The 26,046-nt window shown below is 45.1% G+C and overlaps 1 protein-coding gene across 1 annotated transcript; it reads left to right on the top strand.

The window, feature by feature from the left end:
* The first annotated feature begins 239 nt into the window (after nt 1-239).
* Nucleotides 240-24,419, top strand: slc1a7a (solute carrier family 1 member 7a). Its single transcript, XM_012817496.3, has 11 exons — nt 240-432; nt 4,719-4,798; nt 13,450-13,665; nt 18,960-19,002; nt 19,336-19,567; nt 20,601-20,700; nt 21,144-21,377; nt 22,052-22,246; nt 22,782-22,916; nt 23,338-23,437; nt 23,918-24,419. Exons 1-11 carry the CDS (start codon nt 298-300, stop codon nt 24,179-24,181), a joined length of 1,734 nt encoding a protein of 577 aa, XP_012672950.1. The 5' UTR covers nt 240-297; the 3' UTR covers nt 24,182-24,419.
* Nucleotides 24,420-26,046: the final 1,627 nt, after the last annotated feature.

Here is a 26,046-nt window from a genome sequence, read left to right as displayed (position 1 = left end):
GAACGGAGTGACAGAAAGTGCGTTCTCACAGAACGGGACTGTTTTTTTCCCCCCCCATCAACGCCATCGACACCCTCGCTCTGTATAACCCCGTAGCTCCTTCTCCCTCTCTTTTTCACTACTTTCTGTCTTCTCCTCTTCTCCCTCTACAACTCTTTCTCTCTCCCACTCCATCTCTCTCTGCCTGCCTCCCCCCCCCCCCCCCCCCCCCCCTGCTCCCACTCCCTCTGGTCGTGTTGGGCTCGGCAGCGTGTGTATGGGTGATTGAGTGGGCAGTGGGACAGTGGACGTGTCGCCATGGGGCTGGGCGCAGTGTGGGGTCGGGTGAAGAATGTGTGCCAACAGAACGGACTCCTCATCCTCTCCGTGCTGGCGGTGGTCATCGGGTGCCTGCTGGGCTTCTTCCTGCGCTCCAAGCACCTCTCCATACAGGTCAGTTCCCACAGACCACTGTCACCCCACCCCACCCAACCCAAGGCAGAAGCTCTCCTAGTCTGTCAGCCTTCTGTAACTCTCTCTCCGTTCAGCAGCCTGGTCGAGCTGACCCTTTCAACCCTGGTGTGGTACAAGAAGTCAGAACTTGCGTAAGACAGTTTTTCAGCCATCAGATGGCAGGGATACCAGTCGGTGGTTGCTGAGTGTGTGTATAACAAAAAAAAAAGCTCCAAAGTCTAAGTTTATTAATTTGGTTGTTTACTTAGGTTGCCAATGGTGATGTGTATTGGGAAAGCCTCTTCCATGGTTCTGTTATGAGGGGCTTGCCATGTCTGTTGCTTGCAGGGAATCTGTAGTCAGTCACAGCTATGGCATATGGTATTGCGTTATAGATCTGTGTTTTCCACTTTTCATTGATGCTTTGTGTTAGTTATTCTGTATTGCTCAAAGTAATACTAATAGTACAAAAATAAGCCGCTCATTTTGTTCCATTCACAAGGATGAGAAATTCAAAGAAAGGTCAGCAGAAACTCCTGTTGGTCCTCTTTAACAGGCTACCATCATAGTCCCGATAGTTAAAGGTGTCGTCCACAATATTTAACATTGAAAACATTTTCGAATTTTTCGATATCCCAGCTGCTGTCAATATAATGTTAACTCTTAAAGTAACACTATGCAACAATTTGACACTTTTTGAGGTATGGTTTTATAGGCAACTAGTTTTGGTACCATCCTCAAATTAATTTTGATAGCATATGGTCATGTGAAGGACAGAGAAACACCTTTGTCTTTCCCACTAGCCATCCAAGATATGCCCTATGTAGTTCTGTGTAACGGGCTGGAACCCCTTGCAAAAATGGAAGAAAAGCTTTCACACGCAAGACATTGCCAGCTATAAGGCCAAAAGACACCAGTTAGTGTGTTGGCAAGCTTCTATCAGTGTCAGCTGGGCTGTTGGTGGTGTTTGCAAGGTTTTTGCATGCCTTTTAGGTAGTTAGCTTACTAGTTTTGGAACAGAACTCCGTATTGCTGCTTTAAGATAATTATTGTGGCTTTGACCTCACCCACAACCTGTTTCCAGGGAAAGCAACAAATGACAGGGTCTCGTAACAGCCATCCCAGGAAAACGGGGTCTGTAATAAAACTTCAAACTTCTCGAATTGTAATCAGTCAGGAAAGGACCTAAGGGACGGGTAACCTGCATTGTGTCAACAAACACACTCCTGTGCCAGATTTAGACTCACAACCTCGGGCAAAGAGGCTAAACCCCATGTGTGCTAGCGTCTGTTGTTGACACGTGTCTTAAAGTGTTGGGGGGTGAGGTTTACGTCCTGCTCAGCACGGTACTGCAGGGCACCATTACACACCACAGTTTGAATGGAGAGGGTGAGTGTCTCTACCTTCAAGAAGCTTTTGAAGACCCAACTCTTCAGAGAGCACTTCCCTTCCTAACTGGCACCTTGACTAGCGCTTAACTTGCACTTCAGCAGTTACATTCCTGCACTTCTTTTTCCTTTCTAGGTCGTTTTTTCTAATTCTTATGTAAAGTAGTATTTATTGTTACACCATGTTTTTTATTGCTCTTAGCTTGACTCTTCTCTCCCTTGTACGTCGCTTTGGACAAAAGCGTCTGCTAAATGACTAAATGTAAATGTAAATGGGTGGTTATGGTGGCTCAGTCAGGTAATGCTAACATCGCTTACAGCATGTCTTTGGTACTTACCTCATCCTGTTAGGTTCCAGGGTTGTCTGTGAATTTGGGACTACTGTAGGGACTGCTGTTGAACCAGGTGAGCTCAGTGAAGGAAAATAATGTAAAAAAAAGATCCTTTAGAAATGAAGGGGAACCTGTTTCTCATAAACCAAGATGCCAACTTGAAATAATGAATATGTGGCATGAAGTTGTGGCCTTGCTGTGATTCGTGCCATGAGCTGCCACTTCTGCAGTGGGAGCCACAGGTCACCATATGGAGAAACATTTGGGGAGGGGGGACACGGAAAGTAGTCTCTCTGCCCTCAAACAGAATTGATTTACAGTGTTATGTCGAGGGCTACAGCCATAACGTCTCATAGAAAAACAAATATTGCACCTTTTAGACAAAATAACAACCTAATTTAATGTAAGTGTCTAAAAAAAAAAATGAATGAATGAAAATACCCTATGGAACCTATAAGCACTTGCATTTTTGATTTCTTGCAGACCTTCTTGTTGATATTTGCAGTTTCCAGACTGTGCAGGAGTTTTATGAACTTATGAGTATGAACTGCAGTGATGATGCTTACACCCAGGCATATGTATTTCAACAGATTTGTACACATTTCCTGGGTTGTCATCTTTGACTTACACTCACAAAAACACACACACACACACACACACACACACACACACACACACACACACACACACACACACACACACACACACACACACACACACACACACACAACACACACACACACACACACACACACACACACACACACACACACACACACACACACACACACACACACACACACACACACACACACACACACACACACACACACACACACACACACATCTGTCAGTAGTGGTGCCAGATGCCTCCTGCCGGTGATTGGCACTCCCAAGCCTCCTGCCAGCTGGGTCTGTGGTGATTTCCCGGTGCCACATCCATGATTCACTGGTGGCCAGCCTTCTGACAGCACTGATGATGATCTGAACGGGCAGGTCTAAGCCCTGTGCCTGCACCTCTCCTGCCGTAATGCAGAGAGTTAAAGCTCTTTAGCCCCTAAGCGTAGAAATGGCCTCCCTCCAGCTTCTCTTGAACGCCACATGGTCCGGTCCACAACTCGCCACCTGATCTCCAACTCTTAAACTAAATTTATGCTACTCCGAGCAAACCTCGGAGAGGCTCTCGTACGGGAAGTTAGAAAAATGAGTAGGTGCACGACAGGGCTCGGAGAGAGCAGTTCAAATCAGAGAGGCGTTCCCTGTGTTTGGAGAGGCGTTCCCTGTGTCCGACTCCGTGAAATCGGAGTAGCATAAATTAGGCATTACTTTATGTCTTTATAAGAATCCGTTTTTCTTACATTCTCTCTTTGACTACATGGCTTTACTTGTGCCGTTTTCTCACCACGATCATCTCTCTGTTTCCCGGAGCTGTTCGTAATCTAATTCCACACTGTTTGACACGTTCACAGTGCCACAGCACTATTACAAGAGTGTCACACCTATCACAGGCTCACACCACTATCACACACATTGCAGCCTTTAACCAGCACAACCATTGTCAACACGCACAGCTTCAGGGATGATCCAGTCTCAAATAATGATAAAATAAATGGTTCATATCTGTTTTGTATGGATAGATCAACTCTGGCAGTGCAGACGTGATACAATATATGTGATCCTAGAAAGTTGAATGGGTGAGAATGAGTTTAGAGTACACACGATTTGTTTTGTATATGCTTGTCTCTTTTTGAAAAGACCTCACAAAACTGCTAGAATGGGTATGTTTCTGTAACATTATTAGCCACCTAAATTGAATATTTTTTGCAATTACATTGTTTGGCTCTGTGTGCCATCACCAATCAACAGACTGGAGAAAAAAAGCGTACCCTCTGGCCTGTTGAAGTCTTTTACTACGGCCTACTATGACTGGACTGATGAATTTGGTATGAATGATTTGTAAATATTTTTCATTGAGGAACTCTGTCCCTCGATCATCATTAGTAATGATAGTGATTTTGCAGCTGGATACAACCGCCTTAATATGTTTGGCAATGCAGTGATGTCAGCTTCTTGCCACAATACCTAAAACCTGGTGCTCCCTGTAACTGTATATGTTTTTTTTCCAATATATTCTATATATTACAATCCACAATCCACCACACGGTATGACTATCCCTGTGTTTTCTACTACAGGTGAATAGCCACCCCGGTGTATACTTTGTCTCTGCACATCTGTCGAATCTGGTTCTCTTGTTGTTGCCTATCGATTGCTGGCCTCTAACGAGGCTCAAGTCTCTCACAGGGCGAGACCATCTTTCACCCACTGCCACCTCAGGCCAGCTCCTGCTTGCATGACATTTGTGACTGTCCATGACGAGACCTTCTCATGTCTCCGTCTGTTCTCCCACGGGAGGTGAATTCTTTTTATAGACCTTCTCATGTCTCTGATTGCTCTCCCACGGGAGGTGAATTCTTTTTATAGACCTTCTCATGTCTCTAATTGCGCTCCCACAGGAGGTGAATTTTTCTTATTGACCTTCTCATGCCTCTGATTGTTCTCCCACAGGAGGTGAAGTATTTCCAGTTTCCGGGGGAGCTTCTGATGAGGATGCTGAAAATGCTCATTCTGCCTCTGGTCGTGTCAAGGTAAGCTCAGCTCCAGGTCCTGCCCCTGCCCCTGCTCCTGCCCCTGCTCCTGCCCCTGCCCCTGCTCCTGCTCCTGCTCCTGCCCCTGCCCCTGCTCCTGCCCCTGCCCCTGCCTCTGCTCCTGCCCCTGCCCCTGCCCCTGCTCCTGCTCCTGCTCCTGCCCCTGCTCCTGCCCCTGCCCCTGCTCCTGCCCCTGCTCCTGCTCCTGCCCCTGCCCCTGCCCCTGCCCCTGCTCCTGCTCCTGCTCCTGCTCCTGCTCCTGCTCCTGCTCCTGCTCCTGCTCCTGCTCCTGCTCCTGGTGCTCTGCTGCTCCAGCTCCTGCCCCTGCCCCTGCCCCTGCCCCTGCCTCTGCTCCTGCTCCTGCCCCTGCCCCTGCCCCTGCCCCTGCCCCTGCCCCTGCCCCTGCCCCTGCCTCTGCTCCTGCCCCTGCCCCTGCTCCTGCCCCGGCCCCTGCCCCTGCTCCTACTCCTCCTGCCCCTGGCCCTGGTGCTCTGCTGCTCCAGCAGCTTCTAATGCTCTAGATCCCTCACATGTCCTCCTCAGATCTCTTTCTCAGCTTGTAGGTGTGTGGTTATAAAGGGAAACCATCACAGACCCACAGATGCAATGAATGATTTATTCACTTATTTTTTCAAGTCTTAATCTCCAGAATAAACATGAAAATATATCCCATCTGAGCCAGATATTGAAAATGAATGGTCAACTCAATTCGATTCCATGCTATTCCACTCCACCAAGAAATGTGATGAGTTTGCATGCTGCTGATGGGAAAGGCTCAAGGACATGGAATTTAATGTCGATGGTAATAACACAAAGCCTGTCGCAAACCCCCCTCCCCATCTGAATTGTCACTCCGTGTTTCAAAGCACAGAATATGCCAAGTTATCAGTCAGCAGGTTGTTAAAGAGAGACATTAGTACACACAGAAAATCTTCACTGGACCATAGTGTGGGATAAACCTTAGTTTTATTAAAAGTAAATTCTTAACATAATATAGGAAATGTTGTCCAGTGCAGGACACAACATGTTTTCTCTGTGTCATAGCTGCAACTAAAATATATATATATATATATATATATAGAATATATAGAAATATATTCAGAAAAGAACTCACACAAACACACACACACACACACAGATCAAATGTGAGGTGCTCTATCGGCAATAAGCTACTTAAGCTCCCAAGCAAAGATTGGATGAGAAGTTGGCCCTCACACACACACACACACACACACACCACCTGCATCTCCGCTCTAGGCTGCTGAGCAGCAGGTGGAGGTCAGTGATTGGGTCTGCCCGCCCCACACACGAGCCCAGGAGTTCATGTCAGCACACTGACACCACAGCTCTAAGCCCCGCAGCAGACTGCACGTGGAGGTCAGCTCTGCTAATTGCTATTAATCTGTAAGAATCCAAAGGCCAACTGCGCTGTGTTTGCTAGGCGCTAACATCAAGGCCAACTGCGCTGTGTTTGCTAGGCGCTAACACTAAGGCCAACTGCGCTGTGTTTGCTGGGCGCTAACACCAAGGCCAACTGCGCTGTGTTTCCTAGGCGCTAACACCAAGGCCAACTGCGCTGTGTTTGCTAGGGGCTAACACCAAGGTTAACTGCGCTGTGTTTGCTAGGTGCTAACACCAAGGCCAACTGCGCTGTGTTTGCTAGGCGCTAACACCAAGGTTAACTGCGCTGTGTTTGCTAGGTGTTAACACCAAGGCCAACTGCGCTGTGTTTGCTAGGTGCTAACACCAAGGCCAACTGCGCTGTGTTTGCTAGGCGCTAACACCAAGGCCAACTGCGCTGTGTTTGCTAGGTGCTAACACCAAGGCCAACTGCGCTGTGTTTGCTAGGCGCTAACACCAAGGCCAACTGCGCTGTGTTTGCTAGGTGCTAACACCAAGGTTGTCTACGATGGGCTGACCCATAAAAGACAGCTACGCCAAAAAGTGTCATGATTGATTAATCTTCAATGGTATTTGGAGTTTGTTAATCATGTAGTGACCATGTCCATCTTTAAAAGACATCTAAAAGTCAACTTCTAGGCATACATTAATTCAGCTAGGCAAAAGATAAAATACCATAGAGCCTCCTTATCACAGAACGGATCTCAGTCAGTGCTAACAGTGTCGCTAAGTCCTTTTGAGAAGCACTGTTGGATAAGTGGAGTAGGTCAAGAGAGTTTTGTTTCAGGTGCAGGGGAAGATAACTGTCCTAGACCTGCAGTTTTTGTCTTCAGCTGTCAGTCACAACTGCAACCGGCCAGCGGAGAGAGAACCCCCGCCCAGTCAGACACGTTTCTGCCACATTCCCTTCCAGTGTCTTCCGCCACTCTCCCCCATAGTGGAAAAGGAGGCAGTAATCAAGACATGCAAGCTTAACAGTACGTGAGGGCTTAGGCCCAACACAAGGGCTGTCCTCTGGCCCCGTTTCTGTGCCATCTGCCCACGCCCAAGAGCAGAGACCAGATTATGAGCTGAGCGTGCGGCCGCACAATCAAACGCAGCGCTGTCTTCTTCTTATCCCCTGTCCACCATTTTTGTTTGCTGATTCTCAATCAATGCCTTGAAAGGAATGGGAATGGATGGAAAAACAAACGAGGGACATCAAGATTATAACTGCCATTTGTTTTCCATTTTTCATTACTGATTATTACATTTCTGGTCAAGGTCGTGATCCTTAGGTTTTTTCACAATGCTCAGTTGTGATGAAAGTGATGGAAGTTGCCGCACCTTTGATCGCTGTCGTGGGAAACGTGACGAAACAGGGGTGTTTCGATAATTGCCACTGCAATCTCAGTACTTTCCATAAGCCCACCCATTCTTTCCATAAGCCCAGCCTACCCCACCCACACAGGCACACACACACACACACACACACACACACACAAACACACACGTGTCTTCGAGATTCTTAGAGACGGTGAGCATACACAGCCTGTAAAGTTCATAGACATCTTGAGATCTGCTTCAGCCATTTTTCTCCTGTTTGACCTAAATCCATTGAACTTATTTGCTACAGGTAGTGGCTTCATTGCAATTGCTTTAGACTAGATTTTGTGCAAGAACATGCAGATTTTTTTTTTTTAAATCACAACTGTCACCCCCATCTCTCAGGATACAGTACAATATTTGATATCTCATTGATCCAGAGACTACACTCATGAGCTGGTGAGGTGATTCCTCCAGCACTGTTGCATGCTGGTCTTTGACTTCTTAATCACAGCACTGAATATATGGTTCACGAGATCACCTCAGCAATTGAAAAGTCATCATCCATCCAGTATGCTTGAAAGGGAAATCCATGATTCTGATCCTATTCAATTTTTTGTTAAATTCAGCAAATTGCTCCTCATCTCAGCCAATCAGCATGGTGCTTCCGGAGCATGGAAGGAAGGGATGTAATTTGATTGGCTCAAATATCAACAACCTTTTGCGGTTCTCTTTAACCAAAGTGTATTCTCCGTGAAGGGGTTTGCCCTATGACTGTTCTTGATTTGCCCGTTATTTTACCTGTGTTTAATTGTCTTATAATATTGAGTATCCAGTATTGAAACAAGGATTCGTTGTGGACTGAACAACGTGTTCCTCTTTACCAGAAAATGGGACAAGGATACAGATTCTCATTCCTTCTTGTCAGCTCTGCTACTTTAAGTGTCTCACCGTGTCTTCATCCGTGGTGAAGCCACCAAGGGCTGTGGTCAGCACGGCCAGTACTTACTGACCCTCGATAATTCATTTTTAATTAAGACAGGTTTCTAGCTAATTAGCAAATATGTCACCCAGGGATGACATCAAAGGTACTTGTTAAGTTTCTACTGGCTTTGAAGAAGTGCTCTGAGATGATGTTAATTAGACAGACTAATTAATAGACTTCTCAGGACTAGACAGAGCCAAGCAGCCTTGATGGCCGACTGAGTCTCCTACCATCTCCCTCTTTGATAATTGGAATGCAGGACCAGTGCCTTCTGGGTAAATTTGGGTCATTCTGCCGTTTTTCATGAACTCAGAATTATGTGCCGTTTCATATTTTAGCTCAAGTCTTCTTTCCTGTCTCATTTGACGTTCCGCTAGGATCCATTCTAAGGTGTACTGGTGCCTTCGCCAGTTATGAGGATACATTATGGCTGACTGTACCCCTTAAACCTCACGGCTGAGCCTGTCAAAACTGTCAGTTTGGTCAGTCTGAATGAGGATCTCTATCTGTAATCCACCACGGTCCTTTTGGCCACACAGCCGAGGAGCCTGGTGCTCAACTTTCTCATCTCAAGGAAGGCAGGATTACTGTAATGCTCTTGTCCAGCAGAGGTGCAGTGGAGTAAGCTCCAGATGGTGCTGAACTCCTGTTTCCTAGAATCTGACACATGCATACATGCAGGGTCAGACGCCATGGGATGTAATCCTTTGATCTATCTGTCTATCAATGATCTATCTATCTATATTACTATCTATCTATCTATCTATCTATCTATCTATCTATCTATCTATCTATCTATCTATCTATCTATCTATCTGTCTATCTACCTATCTATCTATCTATCTATCTATCTATATGTCTGTCTGTCTGTCTGTCTGTCTGTGTATCTATCTATACTGCTCACCCCCCCCCCCCCAGTCATAGACTATTATCATAGGATTTCTAGCCAAGCATTTTGCAACCTGTTGTATGCCGCGAGGGACATGTGCTTGTTCTAACTTCACAGGGACACAACAATACATTGACTGAATTATTTGGTTACTTAGGCAAAGTGATAAAGAGGTTACTACGTCCCTTAAATGAAAAGTAATAAATGGTATATTCATGTGCATGCTCACTCTAGGTGGTATCATGTTTCCATGTTTCACCAAGTTTCCATTTGGAATACCTTGAATAATACACAATACAGGATTAAGGATTCTAAGGTTACATAATGAAGTCTAATTTTAGACTGTATAGTTAAAACAATACACAAGTTGTATAGTTTAATATTTAGAACAATGGAAATCCCAACATTTTGACTGTCACTTTAAAGTGCTGTGTTCAGGAGGCACCAAAATACTACATGCGGTAGAATAAAGCACATTAGAGTTATTTACCTAATTTACTTTAGCTACCATAAATGAGTTAAAAAAAAAAAACTTAAAAATGAAAGCAGTAGACATGAGTATTTTGTGTAACATTGTGTACCATAAATGATGTAGAGGCACACTTTGGACATTTGAGATCACACACACAGATGCATACACTAACATCACACACACAGATGCAGACACTAACATCACACACACAGATGCAGACACTAACATCACGCACATGTGCTGCCATGAGTTAAAAAAATCAACTTAAGAAATGTAAATAGTAGATACGAGTATTTTGTGCAACATTGTTACCAAAAGCTATGTAAACCTCAGACAGTGCTCTCTCTATTTATGTACAATGACTAAAGCTTCTCTTGTGAGAAGGAGCTCTAACCCCTGGATGAGTTTGCTGAAAGATGGTAACCACTGCTGCAGCTGTACTGATGCTGAATATCATCCCCTGATGGTAACCACTGCTGATGGTACCACTACCTGATGGTAACCACTGCTGAGGCGGTACTGATGCTGAATATCATCCCCTGATGGTAACCACTGCTGATGGTACCACTACCTGATGGTAACCACTGCTGAGGCGGTACTGATGCTGAATATCATCCCCTGATGGTAACCACTGCTGAGGCGGTACTGATGCTGAATATCATCCCCTGATGGTAACCACTGCTGAGGCGGTACTGATGCTGAATATCAACCCCCGATGGAAACCACTGCTGAGGCGGTACTGATGCTGAATATCATCCCCTGATGGTACCCACTGCTGAGGCGGTACTGATGCTGAATATCATCCCCCGATTAGCTCTGGGAAAATGCCTGTATGACTTCACTGGAGTCATGTCCCTGAACAACTTAACCCAAATAGTAGTATCTGGTTCTGTGATTGTACCGGGCAGATCAGGACCCGACTGGTGTGTGTGTGTGTGTGTGTGTGTGTGTGTGTGTGTGTGTGTGTGTGTCCAACTGGGTCTAGAATCTCATGCTGTCTGTGACGTGGGGTAAAACATGCATGCACTGCTGGGACTTGGATGCCATGATGCAGGTCTATTTGTGTTGGGATGAGATAAGAGAGAGAGCACTATGATATTATAAGTAGCCTCTTTATGCAGCTTTACAGCAATGGCCACACCAACCATGGACATGTGTGCTGCCTGTTGTAGTACAAAACTGCAGTAAAAAGGTGAACTACACATGCATTGGCAAGAATAATGATGGTGTTCTGCCATCATTTTGGTAGAAGGCAGTTTAGTAAGGTTTACCCTTGACTTCTCTGGCTTCTGTGCTTTGCTTGTCAATTGGCCGATTTTTTTTTCCCCAGCTACTACAGCAATTCATTTCCTCTCCCCCGTGCCTCGGCTCTCCCTAAAACTCTGTGTTTGGATTCCCAGCTGGCTAACTGGCAATATGTGCTGCGGATATCAGGGGCTTGAGTCGAGTGTTTGGTGCCTGCGGAGATCAAGAGCACATTAATTCCACCCAAAAGCCGTTTAGGGCACTAGCACTGCTTCAGCAGGGGGGAGAAGTCACAGATCACAACAGCGCAACACAAAACAGCCGAGGAACTATTCTGTGATGTCAAAGCTTCCGGATGGGGCCTGGATTAGAGTTTGAGCTTCTAAAAGCTGTTCTGCTGGACCAACAAGGATCAGTGTGGAGAGAAGAATCTCAGTTTGATGAACAATATAGTTGACACTCCTGGGCCATGGCGGGATCCACTGCATGCAACAGACCATAAACACGTTTTGTACAGAGCTGGGTTCACAAGACTGTAAACACACATTTAGCCTAGTCGTGGAATTCAGCACAATGCGTTGTTGTTTTCAGCCTTCAATTTAAACAAATTATATTTAATTGATGCAAAGCACTTCTTTCAGTCTCTCTATTCTCCCAATGGGGTACATTCACTTTTCACAGTGTTCCTATCATCTTTTCATGATAGTTAAGTGTGTTTTGACACAGCTGCTGAAGTGATTGTACGTCGCTTTGGACAAAAGCGTCTGCCAAATGACTAAAACACACCGCACACACACACACACACACACACACACACACACACACACACATACACACACACACACACAATATACATTTGAGTACACAGAGTTCATGTCAAGTTTAAAAGAGTCACAGAAGAGGGGGGTGTGTTTGTGAGGGCTGCGTGCATCACGCACTGCTGGAAACATCTGTGGTTTCTTACATAATGAGGGGCTGCTTGGTTTAAAGAGAGGTCACGAGGTGAATCTGACATTTTCTATAAATCCTGTTTGCTGTAGTCGTTGTTGAGGCTCGCTGGCGGAGTGCTGCTGTTCACTCTTGGCAAGGACAGTACAGTCAGTATGTGTAAATATGTGGAGAATGCAATGATGATACACAACCCCCCCCCCCCCCCCCCACACACACACACACACACACAATGACCAATGCCTGAAACCCCAAGCATACCAATGTGTCCCTGTGTGCCAAAATGGGAAATGCATTCCAGATATTCCAGAAAATCTAAAAAAATCTTTTCATGAAAAGCATACTGTTTGAATGTGAACCATGGTGTTCAACATCTCCCAAATATGTAAACTGTGTTAAAGTTTTATGTTGGGAACAGGTTTAATTCTCAATCAAGCACTGAGCACTGAAAAACTAATTTCTCATAACTCAAATATTTTTTGTATATTATTTTTGTATTCCTCACATTAGTGTATTAAGGAATGCAAATCTTGGTCTGGTTGGTCCAAACTGAACATCTTGAGCAGAGGTTGAACAAGCCTGCTACTGTCTCTATAAGAGTTAACAGAGTTAACAGTATGACACCATGCAGGTGCTCCGGGTAGATGGGTCCAGAGAGGCGGCCCCAGCACTGATTCAAACTAAAGGAGGGACTAGGATAGGAGGCTCTGCAGTTAGGATGTCATGATTGAGTACGAGAATAATGCACAGACATGTTGGTTTCCGTTACAAATGGGAGCGCAAGTTTAAGCATACCTGTTATATGGAATTATGGGTTCTTTTGAATTGTATGTACTCCTGTGCCCAATTAAACAGAACCAAAGCTTCAGAGTTCAAAAATCTTCCTCGGTTCAATGAAGGAATAGTCAAGCCCTAACCTGGTGTGGTTCGATTTGTGTGCTGATTCCAGAAGTTACTGTGCAGTGGCATCACCTCCACCACTATCTGTCCAGAACCGATGATGTTCCTTGTGTCCTCCGCCACTATCTGTCCAGAACCGATGATGTTCCTTGTGTCCTCCGCCACTATCTGTCCAGAACTGATGATGTTCCTTGTGTCCTCCACCACTATCTGTCCAGAACTGATGATGTTCCTTGTGTCCTCCACCACTATCTGTCCAGAACCGATGATGTTCCTTGTGTCCTCCACCACTATCTGTCCAGAACCGATGATGTTCCTTGTGTCCTCCGCCACTATCTGTCCAGAACCGATGATGTTCCTTGTGTCCTCCGCCACTATCTGTCCAGAACTGATGATGTTCCTTGTGTCCTCCACCACTATCTGTCCAGAACTGATGATGTTCCTTGTGTCCTCCACCACTATCTGTCCAAACTGATGATGTCCCTTGTGTCCTTTTCTCCCATCAGTCTGATGTCCGGGCTGGCCGCCCTCGATGCCAAGTGCTCCAGTCGACTGGGCATCATGACAATCTCCTACTACCTGTGGACCACCTTTGTGGCGGTAGTGGTGGGCATCGTCATGGTGTCCATCATCCACCCCGGAGGCGCTGCCCAGAAGGAGGGCTCCGAGGACAGTGGCAAGCCCATCGTGAGCTCAGCCGACGCCCTGCTTGACCTCATCCGGTAAGACCTCCTGGATGGAGGAGACAGAAACACGTCCTTGCTCTTCTTTGGGTCATTTGACAGGCCCAACACACAATCGTCAATGCGAATGTTTAGTACTGAAGAGCTCCTTCTGTGTCAGATTTAGCTAACTGGTTCATGTTTGAGCATTGTAGGTATACGTTAAAGCAAACACAACGTGAGGATTTCAGAACATAAAAAACAGCACCACTTATGCAATGTTCAGATTATATTTAGTTTGTCCATGTATGACGAAATCTGTAAAAATTATGAAATGCTTTTGAATAATAATGCCAAATGGTATGTACAAACCTGCTGTTGTTTGGTCTTACCCCCCAAAACATTCGGGTATCTCTGGTTAGTTAAATTACATTAACAATTAGTCATTCAACCCTTGAAATATAGGGGGCAATAGTGGTTCAGGAGATAGAGGAGGAGGAGATAGGAGGTAGAGGAGTCGTTCAGCAATCGGAAGGTTGCTAGTTTGATCCCGGCTCCTCCTCACCAAGTGTTGAAGTGTCCTTGAGCAAGACACTGAACCCCATAACCGCTCCCGATGTGTAGAGTGCAAATTATATTCTCACCATTGGGCTTTACAGAACTCAACATCTAACCTGACCTCACGTAAAATCATCCACAGGGATCTCATTCATGAGAATGAATTAATGAGAAATTTTGCAGCATTTTGAGCAAGTTTGGGTTTCTGCAGGTTTCTCAAGGGTTCATTTAACTATTTAAGGGTATAAGTCAGTGTTTTAGGTATGCTTTGGGCTGTGAATGCTGATGTGGGCATGAAAACATGAACTGAACATGCAGGACAGGCTTGAAAATCGGTCATGTTTTTTCTCACACGTGTGATAGAAGTATAACAGGGGGCAACCTCTCTCAAGCACAGGCTCATGTATTCTACAAATGATCCTGGATAATGTTATGCACCTTCAGGTGTGTTTGTCAGAGTCATTTTTAGGGCTTTTTCACTACAGTTCAAACCCAGCAGGAAGAACACAGAAAACACCTGCTAGGTATACAGTAGCGCATTGATAAACCCCCCAGAATCCAACTCATGACACAAAATATCACGACAAAAGCATTTTTGACCGTACTGCTGGCGCCCCACTGACCAATTGCGATAGTGACATGGCGACACACGGCTTGAAGGCTGGGTAGAGGCTAAGTCAAGCAGCACGCTAAGTCCTGTCCTTGGAGTGACCCGTCATCAGGGTTCATGGGCTAAGTGTGTCGCCATGTCACTGTCGCAATTGGTCAGTGGGGCAGGGCGCTCACCGGCACAGCATTCTGAGACACCAGCAAATACCACTAGCCTACCTCCTCCAACACCTCTAAGGGATAATAAGCACAGGGACGGTATATCCTCCCAATATGTTTAATATAGTAGTAAGGACAGAAGGAGGATTTCACAGAGACAAATCCTGCCCTTTCAGCCTGAGCTGAAGCGGCACGACACGTGAAACACGCACGGTTATGACAGAGGGCTCAGGTTAGGACCGAATGCTTAGGTGATCAGTCAGATCAGTGCTTAAGGTGCTTGTCACAATACTGTGCTTGTCATGCTGACATGCCAATTCATTCCTATCTATTTGGGCTTATCAAGGGATATTCTTAGAGGTCTACAGTCACAGATGCAACAGCTCAATGTTCGGCTGAGTCCCGAATTTTGGCTCAATATCGTCTCTGATAACAAACTTAAAAACTTAGCCTCCAAGTGTGTCCGCGTGTGTGTCTGAGAGTATTTGTTCTCAAAACACAGCTGTGGTTGGGATTTACTGCAAATCTACTTTGGCCCTTATTGTGTGTGTGTGTGTGTGTGCATGTGCGTGTGCGTGTTTGTGTTTATGTGTCTTTCTTCGTAGTGAAATCATGTTTTTATTTGAATGGATATAAAGTTGCCTAAACACTGCAAATACTTCTGTAATCCCATTAACTGTATTTGAGTACAAAGCATTGTTTTTGTTGATACAATGTACTGAATAAATTAACAGGATAACGCTCTCAAGGGGCACTTTATGAGAGAAACAAAAGATAAAACAACAACATTAACACTAATATTCAAATCTAAATGACAACTGACAGTCAAGAGCCTCAGCATACATTTGAATACTAACTAACTCTGTGAAACCAGACCTGTACAAATGGCTACCAATCAGGGCTTAAAGGAAGAAGTCCTTCTGAAGCCGCTTTGCATATCTCCCCCTCACTTTCTCACAGCACCTGGGACTTGGACCCACACACACACGCACACACGCACAACCCGCACGCACACACACACACACACACACACAGACACACACACAGACACACACACACACACACACACACACACAAACACGCATGCACGCACGCACGCATGCACGCACGCATGCACGCACGCACGCAAGCATGCACGCACACACGCACACACACACAAACACACACACACACACACATGCACAAACACGAACACACACACGAACACACGCACACACGAACACACACGCACACTCACACACACACACACACGCACACACACACACATTTAAATTATTTATTTGAATCCACCAATCATATTCTGTACAGAAAGGATTCAAACATTTCTCAGAGGTTGAATACAGCTTAGTGACTAATGGGTACAAGAAACATCTCTTACGCCAAACAGCAAGACTACCTATAGCAGCTGATACAGAGCAGAACTTTGCTAGTTTTTTGGATTGTCTCTTACTAAGTCCTGCCAGTCGTAGCCCACTGACCGAAAGCTTATGGACATGCCCCAGGCTTCCAAATATTAATACTACCAGCTTACATGTATAGCCTAGGTCTCTCATCTCGCACACGCACACGCGCACGCACGCACGCACGCACGCACGCACGCACGCACGCACGCACGCACGCACGCACGCACGCACGCACGCACGCACGCACGCACGCGGGTGAACTCAGTGTCTGCACCTGTCAGCTGGGAGGCCACAGGGGCGCAGCGGCAGGCTAGTCCCGGCACTATCGCCCTGGGGTCAGAGGTCGTCTGAGCAGGGCTGATTACCTGCACCATCTTCACCGCTACCATCAACTAACAGCTACAACCCTACACACACACACATACACTCACACACAAACACACAAACACACACACACATACATACATACATACATACATACATAAACACACACCACACACACACACACGTACGCATGCACGCACGCACACACACGTACGTATGTACATACATACACACACGTAAACAGACACATAAGCACACACACATTTGCACGCAGGCCCATACACACACCTTAGATCCATATGTCAGTTGTGAAGCTCTGAGACTCTCAGCTGCTGGCAGACGTCACCACATGGGTGCAGAGAGGAGGGAAGAAGGGAAGAAGAGAGAAAGGGAGAGAGGGAAGAAGGGAGAGGGAGAGGGAGGCAGCTGGAGAAAAAGCTTTCACTCTACCATGAAAGATATTTTTATCAGTATACTTTCAGCACATTCAACAAAAACTGTAACTATGACGACAGTATATTTCAGTGCATGTTCAATGTGTTACTACGACCAGCGATGTACTCCAGGCATATTTTTGTACAAGGGAGGGTTTCCCAGTGTTCATTAGAATCATAGGGAAGAAGTGTGATGTGTGGTGTGGTGTGTTGGTGTTGGCCACAGTCAGGGACGGCCCTAGCACATTTGGCGCTCTAGGCGAGCTTCACTCCTGGCGCCCCCCCCCCAAATACAAAATATTTTGTTTTCCCCACGAAAACGGAATTGCAACTTTCAAACGCTATTTTGCCCTGTAAGACTGCATTTCTTTCACATAAACACAACAACGATCGCGACAATGAACAAACATTAATTCAAGAACAAATCACTGAGAAAATGTCACGCCTGTGCTGGACTACGCTCCGGCCACGCCCCCTGTTGAACTGTTTATGGACACACCTCCACGTCATCTTCCCAATCGCCTGCAAATAATGTTTTCTTAGTCTTCTAAAAGTGAATCTAAAATGATATAACAAAAGTATGTATTATCATCATTTGTTAATTGTAGCTATTGTGTAGTTATTAAGCATTTTGGTGTATTTGGACAGCCTGACATTTTTTTATCCCAAGATGCATAGCTCTTGATTAGTTGAATCATGTCTAATTAAACTGGCTAGCTCGCTCCACCAAAACTAAAGCTGTCCAAATTTGATTACTCAAATTTTTATGACGCAAAATGACGCAAATTGCGGTACAGCTGAACTTGAACTGATGTTTCGACTGAATGGCAATAACAAGGAACGTCACAAGTCACTGGCTAGCTAGCGTTAGCTAACTAGCAAGATTACATACAAACCATTCGCTAAAGTTGACAACACTTGGATTTTTACCAGTATTCCTCACTTATTGACAAGTTGCCGTGTTTGGCTTCCTTAATGGGTGTGCTATGCAACGAGTAAGATATGTGTAGTGTTGTTGCACTGGCTATTGGCTTTATATGTGCGCCCCTATTTTAATCATGTCTTTTTTTGTATAATGTAGAATAAATGGACATCATTTTTGATATACCCGCCTCTGTAAAATCATTAAAGAACTATGTGACAGGGAGTAGGAAAACGTTCAATGATAAGGTACATCTTTTCTTCTTAACTCCACTAAAGTGCCGCGGGCAATTCACGCATTCGTGAACGTTTTCTTATCTGGAATTCATTCTAGGCTAGAACAGGATTTAAGGATTTACCTTTCTCCTTGGCACGTTTCTTTTCTTCTTCCTTTCTTTTCTTCCTAAATTGCGGCCCGGGTGGCATTTGCCTCTTCATTATTTTGTTTTCCAAAGTTTCTTGAACACACACACACTCTAACCAAACTCCTCACTGTGCTTGCATGTTCTGACAACAACAAGGACGTACGTACCCCTTCCGTTTTCGATTTTTGGCTCATTTTACCCTAATGTTGGTTGGAGATATAGAAGGGGGCGCAAAGCTGGGCGCAGTTTTTTGCGCCCCCCTCTGAGTGGCGCCCTAGGCGACCGCCTATACCGCCTGTAGGAAAAACCGCCCCTGGCCACAGTGATATCAGGACATCCACTTTGATGCTTCCATTACGACACAATTAATACCGAGGTTGTTTCTCTCCTTACTGTTTCAGATGAGCACAGTTCCAAAATGACCACAGTGCAGACAACCAAGCATGCCTTATACAACTACACAGTTTTACACTGAAAGTTCACAGTCAGAACTTTTCATTTATAGTATGTTTTCAACACAGCTTGAAAACCTCTTTGACCTGAACTAGTCATCTAATGGTCCTTTTCTTTTTGTCCTTCAGCAACATGTTCCCAGCCAACCTGGTCCAAGCCACTTTCCAGCAGGTGAGTCACAAACAGTCATTGTAGCGAGAGGACAAAGCGTTGACCTTATTCTGCCCACCAAACTCTGAAAAATAAGCCTTGAGCTTTTCGTCAGCCACACTCATTTTTTTTGTGCTAAAGTGTATGTAATCTAATGTTAATAATCTAATCTTCTTACTTTGTCTATTAATCATAAAGCATACGCGCCTGAAAAATGAACCCATCAACAATTATTTAACCTTTCAGTTTTTATTTTAGATTTTCAATCATCTATTCCAGCTAGTTCCCAGACTGCCTGTCAGATTCCACTGAGGCTGTGTTCTAACTAAGAGCATTCTCTTTGGTGTCCCACAGTATCGCACTCAGAGCATCCCTATCATGGCCCCCCGGCCTACAGTCACCCAGGACCTCACAGAGACCACCACCAGACGCCTCTTCATCTACGGCATTCAGGACGACAACAGTACCGACATCCAGAACTTCTCCCTGGACCTCACCCCCCCGCCCGACGTCACTTTCCGAACCAAACCGGGCACCAGTGAGGGCATGAACGTCCTGGGAATCGTCATTTTCTCTGCTACCATGGGTAAGCTACGGAAGCAACAGCCGATTCAGAAAGAATCAGTAGTGTGATCAAAACCTTAAGTAAACGTTCAAACTTTAGGTATTAAAACCTTGGTGATTGAGCTGAAGTCTTATTTTTGGGTTCTCTGCTGCTAAAAAAACAACAGTAAACCAGAGTTGATGAAAGTTTTTAAAGAGCAAGACAATATATTGCCATGGCTCATTGTTACAGTGACAGTATTGCAACTGTAGTGCTTCCTGACACCGTCTGCCCAAAGGGACCAGACGCATCAGACATAGTTAAAGAAATCGACCTTGGCAGGAAAGTGAATCCATCTCTTGCTCTGCCACCATGCCTGTCCTGGAATATAATTATGATGATGAATGAGACTTTTCAAAGGCTAGGTCATTTATCAGAGTTAATGCCACTCAGGTAGATGGGTGTGCATAATAAAACTGCAATGAAGATTTCCCTCTGGGATGGAAAAGAAAGCTGCAGAGCATGACTTCATGTAGGTGGGTTAGGTCCATTTACCATACTGCTATGAGACTTATCCTCCTGCAAAACAATGCACCCCCCCCCCCCCAAACAAATATGTGTAATCGGTCTCTAAACTTGATGTCCCTAGTACCCACAAAAATTAGAAAATAGGGCCCAGGTTAAAAAAATCCCCAGGTTGTAAAGAAGTATTTGTTGTAATTGGTGTGATGTTCTGCCTGTTTGCTGTCAGGATATAGCATGGTAAAATACACTGGCTCCAATGTGTAGTGGCAGAGCATCTGTGTGTAAAAATACACTGGCTCCAGTGTGTAGTGCCAGAGCATCTGTGTGTAAAATACACTGGCTGGCTCCAATGTGTAGTGCCAGAGCATCTGTGTGTAAAATACACTGGCTGGCTCCAATGTGTAGTGCCAGAGCATCTGTGTGTAAAATACACTGGCTGGCTCCAATGTGTAGTGCCAGAGCATCTGTGTGTAAAATACACTGGCTGGCTCCAATGTGTAGTGCCAGAGCATCTGTGTGTATTGTGATGATGGAGTGGCTCTTTCCCCAGGTATCATGCTTGGCCGGATGGGACCCAATGGCAGTGCCCTGGTCAACTTCTGTCAGAGTCTGAATGAGGCTGTGCTGAAAATTGTGGCCATTGTCATCTGGTAAGGCCAAGGACAGGCACCTTCACACATCTCCACCTGAATGCTTCATAACATGCTGTTGCGATATGTAGGATGCAGTCACACAAGCTGTTTGGATAACGTTGGTAACGAAACTTGATGCTCTATGCTTGCATGGATATTTATAAGAATGCATCTTTCTTTTGTTCAGTAGATAACATGGTAGTATAGTACATAAACTCATGACAAGCTTTTTTACTTCATAGTGTAGTAAACATTTGAACGTTTTTTTAATGATGTGACAAATGTATGATGTATACGAGCAGAATTACTGTGTGGATAGATACAAAACTGAGACTTACATTAATGCTGGCAATTTGCAAATGATTCTGCTGGAAAAAAGTAATTGCTTCAGAGATAAGTTAGTTCAGAATGACTAGAACCAACGCTGACCGAGCGTAAACTGACCTTTGAACTCCTTTCAGGTATTTCCCATTTGGAATCGTGTTCCTGGTTGCTGGCAAGATCCTGGAGATGGACGACCCTTCAGCCATGGGGAAGAAGCTGGGCTTCTACGCCATCACCGTGGTGATGGGCCTGGTGCTGCACGGCCTCTTCATCCTGCCCGCCATGTACTTCTTCATCACCAAAAAGAGCCCTATAGTCTACATCCGAGGCATCCTGCAGGCCCTGCTCATATCTCTCGCCACCTCCTCCAGGTAGACCAGCTGCTGCCCGTGCATTTAGTCTCTGATGAGCGGATTAATAAATATAAATATAAATATAATATATAACAATGGGCAGGATGGTTCTCTGATGCAGTTCGTTCATTTCGAGCAAGGTTTTAAATTCTACCTCTAAAGGACCACAGCACTGAATGCTGTTCCACCCTGCTGCCCCTCACTGGTCTGACACACAGAGCGAGGTCAGCCGTACAGCTCTTAAGTGCCTAAATACATCTGATGGGCTGGAACTCCGCTGTCACTCAAAGCACATCTAAAGGGGCATGGAAAACAAGCTCAGTGCGGGAGTTCAACAAAAGGCAGGCAATTTAGTTGATGCGAGCTCTCAAGAGCTCTGAAAATATTCTGTCCACTGTCTACATCTCTAGGTTGTACACTGTGTGCCATGTTCCAGGGCCCCTGAACAATACAGAGCCCTCGGGGGGCCCCCTCCTCCCGCCACCCTCTTTCCCTGCTACGCTTCTACACTTAACTATCACCTTTTACATTTGTTTGTAGTTGACTGTGAACTTGTCCTTTCCAGCTTCTGTCTCAGTCCACTCTGCTCCCTTCAGAGAAATACTGAAATACAGAAATACGTTTGCGTCAGTTAGAAGATGTGCAACACAATGACAACACACTCTCAAAATGTCATGTTCTTCTCACTGCAGCTCTGCCACGCTGCCTATCACCTTCAAGTGCCTCCTGGAGAACAACCACATCGACCGGCGCATCATCCGCTTCGTGCTGCCCGTGGGCGCCACCATCAACATGGATGGCACCGCGCTCTACGAGGCAGTGGCCGCCATTTTCATCGCCCAGGTCAACAACTACGAGCTGGACTTTGGCCAGATCATCACCATTAGGTGAGTTTGTCTTTGAGTGCTTTTACTGCAGTGGATATGAGGCCCTTGCACTGAGCCCCCTGCTTTAAGATAGCCCTCCACACATCCAGTCTAATGAAATGGCATGGTGATTACAGTAAGCAGAGCCTATCCATGTTATATATTGCGTGTTGCTCCCTCACTAATCCGTTGTGACTAAGGCCCATATGGTCTGCATTAGCCATCTCATCTACGAAAGTGGCCTTTTGTTGCTGGTGATGTTTCGCAAGGACTGCCTTTGACTTGGCGGTTTACATTGTTCCAATGTGCCTCAGCTCTCCTGCTAATGTCCATGAGCCTGTGTGCTCTGTTGTTGTTGGGAGCTGACTTTTGAGGCTAGCTGATGTCACAATGCAGCTAATCTCAGGGGTGGTGATAGAACCTAAAGAAGATTAGCTAGGAATGACTTTGAACAAAGTAACTCTATTGAACAAAGTAACTGTATTGAACAAAGTAACTGTATTGAAAAAAGCATGTTAACACAATGATCTCTCATACTTCCTTTGACCTTTTGTAGCATCACTGCTACTGCCGCCAGTATCGGAGCTGCTGGGATTCCACAAGCTGGCCTTGTAACCATGGTGATTGTGCTGACATCAGTTGGTCTGCCCACAGACGACATCACTCTCATCATCGCTGTGGACTGGGCGTTGTAAGTTCTCAATCAACCTTCCATTCATTCTGGAAGCGGAATTCTGCTTAAAAATTAGACCGTTTGTCCATACATGACAATCAACCTTCCATTCATTCTGGATGCGGAATTCTGCCAAAAAATTAGACTGTTTGGGCATACATGACAATCTTGTAAAAAAAAATGTTGGTCTCAGCCACAATATTGTTGTTGGAAGTTCCATTAATATTCAGTTTATTAGATGAAGCAGTGTGCCAAATGAGCATTACATTGATTGATTTCTGTGATTTCACAAGTGGAAAAAATGGGTGCAATTCCACCAGTAATCCCATGCAGATGAAGCCCCGACTGCAAAGAGAGGGGGAACTGAATGACACTGCGTGGGACAAGTGTTAAAGACAGCGCTAAAAGTCACTCCTCACTGTACTGTTATGTGTTCCAGAGACCGCTTCAGGACTATGGTGAACGTGATGGGGGACGCCCTGGCCACTGGCATCATGGCGCACATCTGCAGAAAAGACTTCGTGAAGGAGGGGGAAGAGGTATGGAGAGCGTGCTTCCCTGGAATGTTTTGTGATCTCTTTTCTTATTCTGTCGTCCAAAGAGAAAAAAAAAACCAGTTCAATCAAACATTCTCCAGAATCTCATAACCAGTGATCGGATGAGTACACCAATTGCAAATGGAGGCTACAGCATCTGAATAATGAACCAGATATAATGCAAATTTAATGGAGGCCATCTGAAAGCCTCTGCACATGTAGCTCAATGCCGTTTGCTGCTCACTGTTGTAAAATGATGGAGGACACTCTGAAACTGATTTCATTTGCAAAGTTTGCAAGGATGGTCCAACGTTAACTTAATAAATTGCCATCATCGTTTCAATGTGAGAGCATTCTGAACAAACTGAAGCTCAGCTGATACTACAATTCAAATAATAATAATATTAAATAATATAATTCTAAATAAAATTGTGACGTCCACTAATGGTGAGATGTGGCATCCCCCCTCCCCCACCCCCACAGATCCCTCTCATCTGTGAAACCAAGCCCATGATCAGCATCCAGCAGATGATGGCGTACCAGAAGAACGGCGGCTTCCAGCCCTCACCCATGGGCCTCATGAGGCAGTCGGAGCCAAACTTCCAGGACGTGGCGCGGATCCGGCAGCTGGAGGAGGGCGTCCGGCCCATCGAGAAGAAGAGGTCCTCACACCTTCACAGGCGGCCTGAGCCCAAGGACAAAGACCACTGCGCCATAGACATGAACGGGTTGGAGACCAACGTATAGGCTCCCTCGCAGACCCACACAGACGTAAAACTATACACCTTCCCTCAAGGTGGGGAGGAGAGACTATGCCTGGAATACACCTGACCTCCAAGGAAAAATACTTTTTAGGTGTGGGGTTCAGCAAGACAAGCAGTCTTCTTTTTCATTTATGTTTGAGTTTGGGCTTTTTTTTCTTCATTTTGACCTATATTGATTACAACACCAGTGCAGTGTGCGGTCCAGTCTGTCTACGCACTGGTGTCTGTATAGGCTACCGGGGGAACTAACTCACCTGAGAGTGATGAAAGAGACACGAGCCTGTGGTACCGTGACCTTTCCCATCCCAGCATCCCCACTCAGCTGGAGGTCAGAGAGGTCAAGCCCCCTGGTCGAACTGGCAAGAGTGCAGAAGCGGTCTGCATTATACATGTGTGTGCTTCTGATATTACCGGTGAAACATACAGTATATCGGTGAGTGAGTATTCTTAACACATCCTCAATGGGAGCGCTTCAAAGTTCACTCGGATATGTTTACTGTTATATTATGTCAATTGTCTTTTTTTTTTCTTTTTCTCATTTTTCGACTTTTATAAGATTTCTTCATTGTCAATGGGTTTCTCTCTTTTCAAGGCAACGATGTTGTACACAGTGCCTTGAGGAAGACCAACCCATCTGAAATGTTCCTCAGATATCTTTGTTGCATGGTCTTAGGGGTAGCAAATGTTTATTAAATGCTATAATCCTGAGTACAGTATCTTTTTTGTAAATGTCTTTTAAGGGGAACCACAGTATTTGTATAGTATAGTCTATTTTACACTATATGTGATGAGCTCGAGGGGCCCGTTCTTACAGATATGACGTAGGGTTCCCCTGAGCTAAACAATGGGCTCATCAGATACTTAGCAAACAGCCGTTGTGAATTCTCTGAGGTTTTTATCAGAGTTGGCACTTTGTTTACATCCTCAGCCTTTATAGAAAAACAAGGTCAAAAGAACCGCTAATGTAGGCACGGAATGGGGTGCTACGTCAGGGTCCGGGAGAGAAGAGAGGTAAATCACTGGCTGTACTAACAGTCATTTTCTACAGTTTCTTTACAGTAATTGAGGTAAACAGACGTGGGTGTATCTCTGTAGGGAATAATTGTTTGTTTCCATGTTGTCCGACCATTATAGTAACGTTTACGGGTTTTTCAACTCAATTCTGGACTAAGTTCTATTGTTTTTATCCCTAGTGAAAATTCAGTTGAAAAATTCAGAAGTTTCCCTTTAAACTCCCAGTCTATAAAACTCTCATGTTAGAAGCTGGAGGAACATAGTTTGCCAGGGGAAAACATTTTCATTTCAGTTGTTCTAGGTGTTCGGCTGTTGAGCCGCCCATTCAACTGAAAAGCCAAATGAGTTTGGAGCAGGCATGAGAAACATGATAAAAAAAACTTGTCATAAAGAGGAGTTTCTTTAAAGGAGTAAAACGTTGTAACTGAAATGCAAAGCTATCAAATAGCTCACGTAGTAAAGCATGACTGATGGGTGTATTTCCCAGGAATCCCATGAAGTACGTAAATCTACCCTCCCTGTTCTGCAGGTTCCTTTGGAAAAAGGCACCAGGTAGTTTTCCACAAAACACCCTTTTCACCTCACTTTACAGTCTGCTCATTTGCTTCACTTTAAATGCACTCAGGACGCAATGATGCTTTAATGAGGGGTTAGTCTTCATAGCATAAAGGTCAAAGGTCAAGAGTTTAATAGAGCTGCACCAATCCTGCTTCGTGGTCTTCATAATAAACAATCAACAAATCGATGAAGAGGCCATTCTGAAGATTTTTATCACACTTTTTTTATCATACTCTTTAGGTTTTTCTGAGGTCGCTTCTAAACGTATTTCTGAGG

This window comes from Clupea harengus, chromosome 25 (assembly GCF_900700415.2).
Source record: "Clupea harengus chromosome 25, Ch_v2.0.2, whole genome shotgun sequence".
In the NCBI taxonomy this organism is placed as follows: domain Eukaryota; kingdom Metazoa; phylum Chordata; class Actinopteri; order Clupeiformes; family Clupeidae; genus Clupea; species Clupea harengus.
Note: the sequence above shows the minus strand (reverse complement) of the source record. Positions and strands in the feature narration are given on the sequence as shown.

Bases quoted from the DNA above. Each gene is read 5' to 3' on its own strand.
- slc1a7a (XM_012817496.3), top strand. From the start codon at position 298: ATGGGGCTGGGCGCAGTGTGGGGTCGGGTGAAGAATGTGTGCCAACAG. The intron at 433-4,718 runs GTCAGTTCCCAC...GTTCTCCCACAG, and splicing joins CCAAGCACCTCTCCATACAG to GAGGTGAAGTATTTCCAGTT. The intron at 23,438-23,917 runs GTATGGAGAGCG...CCACCCCCACAG, and splicing joins TCGTGAAGGAGGGGGAAGAG to ATCCCTCTCATCTGTGAAAC.